This window comes from Schistocerca cancellata, chromosome 9 (genome assembly GCF_023864275.1).
Source record: "Schistocerca cancellata isolate TAMUIC-IGC-003103 chromosome 9, iqSchCanc2.1, whole genome shotgun sequence".
Lineage (NCBI taxonomy): Eukaryota > Metazoa > Arthropoda > Insecta > Orthoptera > Acrididae > Schistocerca > Schistocerca cancellata.
In genome coordinates this window covers 409,385,089-409,392,269 of record NC_064634.1, presented here as the reverse complement: position 1 = coordinate 409,392,269, position 7,181 = coordinate 409,385,089, and the positions used below count along the sequence as shown (strand labels likewise).

Sequence of the window (7,181 nt, the reverse complement as noted above, 5' to 3'; positions counted from 1 at the left end):
GCCAGTATCATTATCTTCCTCAGAGGTTGTCTAGAAGACCTAGGATTGAAGAGGATATTCTCTTGCAACCACGTACTAAGGATGCACGATTTCAACTTATTTTCACCTTAGTTATGCACTCTTTGTGGACTCTGCTTGAATGCATGTATAGGGGTTTTTTCTAAGAATTTCTGTTGATTCTGTTTGTCCTTGATTGCCTTAACCATGTGCCTAGATATTATCATTCATTTAAAATTTTGCAGATGTGTCTAAAGATTGGACATCAGTCATAAAGCTGGGCAGTGCTTTCCTTTTTAGAGATACATAATTTTTACAACTGTACTGGATTTTATTATTGACATGCATCATATGGTTTGTTAATCATTTTCTTTAAACTGCTTGAAATTTTAACCTGTATTCAAGACTGAACAAGGCAAAACGTTATACAAAGTTTGATAGCAATGTTGTCTTTCATAAAATTCAACCATGAATGTGTTTCCCCTACAGTTACGTGAAGAGAAAATGAATGAATTAAGCAGTACAGTATTTGTCAATCATTCTGCAAGGTGCTGAATTTTGAAGCACGACAGTAATGGAGGCTTTTAATCTACAAATAAGAACAACTACATTTACTGTTTGGCTTCTTCTATTAAAACACACAGTCGAACAGTTTTGTTTATTGATCCCCAAGTAATAAGCACATATTAGTACTTAGTTATAATCAATCATAACATATATCATACACAAAAATTATCACAATATAGTTTCCATCAAACTAGTTCAATTGTACATAACTGAACATACATTTCTGTTACCAATCTACTACTCAGGAAATATATACGCACATGTGTGTACCCAAACTCTGTAACTTCATAACATCACATCACTTTCCACCAAATATGGCATGGAATGTAGTTCCATCGTGGCCAACATCAGCGGGTTTTGCATCTATGAAATTGATGTACAACCTAGAACAAAACAGAAAATTGCATAAGTATTATAGCAACAAATTTGTTATTTCTAAATATTAACACAGACATCAACACAATAAAAACATAATAGGAAACCTGAGCTCTTGACATGAAGTATAATTGGTGGGTCTACTTTAAGCTATCCTTGTAAGGCAATCAACAGCTCATGGCACATTCCCTGACATATTTAAATATGCTGCAGTGGCCCTGTTCTGTAAAACTAGAGAAAAACAAATCACCTCTGATTGCAGAACCATTTCAGCCTATCCAATTTGTTCAAATATTTTTGAGACAATGGCGTAATATATACTTTTACAAATTCATTGTTCTGAGCAAAACGATGCTAACTGCCTCTCAGTCTGACCCTTACATAATATCTCTGCAAAGAGGGGCATGCAGGATCTCACAAATGAAGCCCTGTCAGAGTAAGACAACAAAAATTATCCTGTTGGTGTTTTGTGACTTCACCCAGACCTTCGATTGCATGGTTCACTAATTTCTTCTGAGTAAACTGAAGTTTTGCCATGCTGATGGCATCCCTGTTGCATAGATAAAGTCCAACTACCATCAATGATAGCAGACTTAATTATGGACTGTGTCACAGACATGAAGATGATCTAAGAATTGGCAGACAATAGTGGAGGTCAAACAAAGAGCGATATTAGACACACTCTTCAGGAATTTGTGACTGTGGGTCAACAAATCTCTAACAATCAGAGCTGTCCCTTTTTGCTAATGTTTAATAGTTCTTGTGAGTCCTGTTTGTTATGGATACCAAAAACTTGAGGAATATTTTAGAATGGGTTATACAGGTGTTCTGTATGCAGTCTTCTTTGCAGACTGGCAGCATTTTCCCAGTATGCTACCAACAAACTGAAGTCACCTGTTTTACCAGAGACTGAGTCAGTGAGATCATTCCATTTCATATCCTCACAAACTGTTACAACCATGTTTATCTGTGTAGTGCAGGTGACTACGATGGTATGCTAGAGCAATGTCTATCTGTAATGTGGGTAACTCTCTGTGTGTGTGTGTGTGTGTGTGTGTGTGTGTGTGTGTGTGTGTGTGTGTGTGTGTGTGTATGTGTGTGTCACCAGGCTGTCTGCTGAATTTAGGGTCTCCATTCAATAGTGTCACATGCCTTGCCTTCACTTCACTAGACAATGAGGTTTGTTAGTTAATCATGTGAAAGCTTGAATCTAATAGCTCTCTCACCATAGCCAGCCAAATATTGACAGTGAAAATATTTTCCACCATCAGTACTTCAATCAGGTTCCTACATGTCCAATACCTCCAGCCACGTGTGCCCTAGTGACATCTGCTCCTATGGCAGGCAGCTGTACCATATTTTTAAAGCAAGTTAGCAACCTTGCATAAGCAGATGGTCCTAATTTTCAATATGTTGCAGTGGAACTGATCTGTAAAACTAGAGAAAAACAAACCACCACTTATGATCAGCTCTCACAAAGGGCTGCAATGCATACATAAAATGACCAGGTACAGCACTGTTACAACTCCATCTCAAACTGTAGGCACAGCTTGATATGCTATGAATTATTACAACTGGTGTACAATTACACAATGTACCCTTTATTACAAAACACTGCTGAATGTCAAGAGTTAAAGAACTGTTTCAGAAAGTTATTTGGTGATCATTCTGATGATGACAGTTCCAGAAGTTTGTCATCCTCAGATCATTCGGAGCCTTTCAACTTCTTAAAACTCATCTCAGATCAACAATAATACAGCCAACACTCACCAAGCTACTCTTCCTTCATGTTCATCATAACAGGGCGGTGAAAAGTTATGTTCGACATTAGAAAGGAAAGATATGTGCAGGAATTGTATGTAACATTTTTGGAGTAAAACTAATGTCTATCTTTCCACGGAAACCATAATTTTCTCTTTTCCATTAAGATGCAATGCGGAATTTTTAAAATAGCAGTAGCAATAGTAATAATAACAATAAATTTATCAATGGCCATCTGAGCAACTGCTCATAAGTGATCTGGGAGAGAAGTGGAATTAATATCTAGGCAACATCTTTATCAAAATTAAAGAAATGAAATTGTCTCTAAAAAGTAAGACTTGTAAAACTGGTCTTCTTGTTACAACTTAGAGTAGAGGGTTGGGAAAAAAATGTGACACAAAAATTAACAGCAATAATAAAACATCTATCATTTCACATAACAGTTTCACACTGGTTTTCCTAGTTTCTCTACCCCTGAAAATACCAGAAAAGCCATGCAATACAACAATTTACCCTCCAACAGACAGACACCACCTCAGTTTTTCAGGCTAGCAAATGGGAAGTTAGGCAAACAAAATTAAAACCAAACATCATCACTATAGTCTTGACATCTGCTGACTGTGTGTGTGTGTGTGTGTGTGTGTGTGTGTGTGTGTGTGTGGTGGTGCTGGGAGTGAGAAATGAATAAGCAGTGTAGCATTAGCCTTTTACATTATTAAAAAATTTCTTCGTAAAACAGTACACATATAGCGTAATGTTTGATACAAGTAATCAGCTTTGACTCGTTCCATAGGAAACGTGGGCAGAAAATGTCAAACCAGGAAAAAAGGCACAATGTTGATTTTCATTATTAACTGCTGCTTAAACAATTCATTCAATACATGCACCGAAGATGTCGATGAGATGCTGAATCCATAAAATGACATGATCAACAGTTGTTCGCAGATGTTCAAGTGAAATCTGAGCAATGTATTCCTGTAAACTGGCCTCCAGTAACCTTACTGTGACTGTCCTATGATTTTATTGGCAGTTGTTTCAAACAGGCAAAGCTGCAGATCAGTCATCACCACAACCAGGTATTTTTAGTTACACATTTGTTGGTTCACCAACCCATAATCAAACAGTTACCTTCCAAACTAACTTGAGCTAAGCTACAGATCCATGTGTCACCACAACCAGTGTTTTCTGCTTTCAGTTTTGTTGTCTTCACCAGTTAACAAGAAAACAATACATGCACCAAAAGGTGATTATACAGCAGCCATGACCATTACATCACTAGCGAAAGCCAATGATGTGTCTGACATTTCTGTTGTCCCAAAAGTTATTATACACTAGGGCACTGTTTTAACAACACTGTCCTTGCAGTCAGGAAGGGAGCTTCCAACCTTCATTTGGACATCCTAATGTGGGTTTTTCATGGTTTCCCTAATGTACTGGGTGACTCAAAAACAACAGATTTCAATTGTTTATTACAGACTATGAGAAATAAAACACACATTGCATGTCACTGGACAACGAAAAATTCAGTTTTATGTCCACACAGATGCTATACCATACACTCAACACGAGCACCATGAGTTGCTTGAGGAAGATCTGAGTGGTAAGTCTATTTCGTTCCACACACTGGTCTCTGTTTACTGAATTGACAGTTTCCACAATTCTGTTTTTCAGCTCTTTAAGAATAGCTGCAATAGGTGGGAAAAAGACTTATGTAACCACGCAAAAAAAAAAAAAAAAATTATGTACGAGGTGTGGTGACCAGGGAGGCAATAAAACAATGAATTGACTTCCTGCAAATTCTAATACACAAAATGACTTCTCTTATGGTGTAGTTGCCATGCTGCTACAAAACAATACCACAGCTGTGTCACAACTTTGAACCTTCCTCTATACAATGATCGGCACAATTTGTTTCCATGTTTTATAGTTTGTAATAGAAAATAAATCTATGATTCTTTTCTTTTGAATCACCCACTACTTTGAGCAGGACGATCCCTACTATTAGACATGGCCATTTATCTGTCCCACCCTTGTCAAAATACACCTTTTCAATAAGTAAAATCTTGTGTATATGAATTATCTTATTTTTTTGTCCTTGAATTTCAATAGCAAGACATGCCAACATCCATGTAGCATAAAATTGATTTACAGGTGAATAAAACAACTACTACTACTAACTGGCATGAAATATGTGAATAGAACTGCTTGCCGCATATCTCTCTCTCTCTCTCTCTCTCACACACACACACACACACACACACACACACACACACACACACACACACTCGCGCGCGCACGCTTAAAAAATTATGGAACACCACTGAACTTTGATGTTCAAACTAACCTTCAGAATTATTACTACTCTCTCATGCAACATACTATAAATGCGGCAACCCAACTATAGCATCAAGTACCACAATATTTCTGCCTGTGCATATACCTGACAGCCTTACCTGTTTTTTGGGATACCAAGATGTTTTTCTAAATGACTGGATATTGCAGCTGAATGCTTTTTATTTGCTTCGGTTCCGAGCTGACCGATACTCATTAATGTGGCAACTCCACAAGGGTCAGTTGAACCTCCCCATGCCATCGGCAAATCAGCTTCCACTGACACGACGCAATACTGAAATTTAATACTTTCATTACTTCTCGCAGTATAAATACGTCACAGATTTAACACAAAATCATTTTATTGCAATTATAGCGAATGATTGGTAACAAATAGCGAATATTCTCATTTCATTCTCCGCTGTTACTTACGCTGTCCGGTTTTGAAAGTGTGTTGGCAATAACTTTAGTCGTTTCTTTCAAGAAGTCTTGTGATATCTTGCTTTTAGGAACGTTAGTTTGTAAACTGAGGTGCGGCATTTTCTTTGAAGTTCCTCCACAAATCACAACTAACACCGCAGGTGTACACTGTGCTCAACGCAGCTCGAACATTCAAGGGCAACCAATAGATAAAAGAAAAAAGATAAAAGTACACTGATATGATCGGATTTTATCATGGTAGACTTGTACATCAAGGAATATATTATTTTTTAATCTTAACAAACGGGTTTTTTTTATAAATATCTAGTATTTTCAGTGAAACCATTCGAGATTGGTAATGAAATTTACCAAAAATAAAATGCAAACAAGTATTAAGTCCTACCTAAAATATGAAATATAATAAAATATTGGTAAGAGCATTATCTGCTCTCATAAAAGATTTGCATAATATTGTGTTTAATAGTAACTGTACTGTTACAAGTGCCACTGCAATGCAGAAAGGCATGTTTGCACTTTGCGCCAATACTTATGCACCAGTGTCTTGTGCAGACAAATATTAGCCTGTTGACAGCAACATAACCCAAAGCCGGAATTTGGAGTTACAGGTTTGAACATAACTGCTCATTTTTGTTGCCGCAGATCACACCTACCAGACAAATCTTAACGTGTCGACAGAAAATCAGCACCAACATGGCAAGTGAAACGTGTTTGAATCCACAGTTTGTAAAGTCTAGTGTTTCTCGTCTTCGTGAACATACTGCGTTCTTAGATGGGAGATACATGTCTTTGCGCTGGAGGGCCAATTCCTGACTTAATTGAAATATATAAGAGTCACACATGTTTGGGGAATCTTAAAGACCAGCCCAAATACAACGATCTGCCTGCATATATGTCTGTGCATGCAATAAACAGCACGCACATATATCTGTGCATGCAATTAATAGCCGCAAAACTATATGAAAACTCTCTAATTCACATTTAAGAGCCTGGCATTTTCCTACTATTGCTCTCCTTCTCCACTCTCGAACAGCGCGCTGGAAAGCGAACATATACATCTTCCCGTGCGAGCTCTGTTCTCTCTTATTTTATTACGACGATCATTTCTCTCTTGGTAAGTGGGCGTCAACAAAATACTTTCGCATACGGAGAAGAACCTTTCGGAAAAGATCTCGCCATAACGAAAGCGCCTTTATTTTAATGACTGCCACCCTCACTCGTGTTTTCTCCTCTGTTTCACGCTAATACTAAAATGTACGCAAGCTGGTGCACAGCGTGTGTGTGTGTGTGTGTGTGTGTGTGTGTGTGTGTGTGTGTGTGTCTGTATGGTGTAGTGCTACGCGCAAGTGAAGGTCCTTGCAGGATCAGGTTTGGCTCAGCCTATGAGCTACGTTTTTTCTTTGTTTTTCCTGCTATATTATTCTATTGTTTTGTACGCTCTGTCAGTTGAATGTTATTTTGTGTTACAGGTTATTTTAAAGCTAATTAAGTGAGTTTTGCTAATGCACAACAGTTGGTGACCCCAACGTGATGTACGACGGTGACGGGCGTATAATTCGATACACGTTTGCGCTTCATGGCGCCGTAGCGTGCAACTACAGCCGCGTCAACTGCATCGCCCTTCTTTCGTGTTCAACGCCAGCCGTGCCGCACGCCTGTAGCCTACTGATTCTGCAGTATTCTACGATGGTAGATCAAATTCCTGTGTGAGC

General features: G+C 38.1%; 1 protein-coding gene across 1 annotated transcript; it reads right to left on the bottom strand.

The window, feature by feature from the left end:
- Window positions 1-643: 643 nt before the first annotated feature.
- LOC126100370 (macrophage migration inhibitory factor homolog) lies at window positions 644-5,673 on the bottom strand. Its single transcript, XM_049910978.1, has 3 exons — window positions 5,464-5,673; window positions 5,154-5,326; window positions 644-947 (listed from the first exon to the last, which is right to left on the bottom strand). Exons 1-3 carry the CDS (start codon window positions 5,569-5,571, stop codon window positions 863-865), a joined length of 366 nt encoding a protein of 121 aa, XP_049766935.1. The 5' UTR covers window positions 5,572-5,673; the 3' UTR covers window positions 644-862.
- Window positions 5,674-7,181: the final 1,508 nt, after the last annotated feature.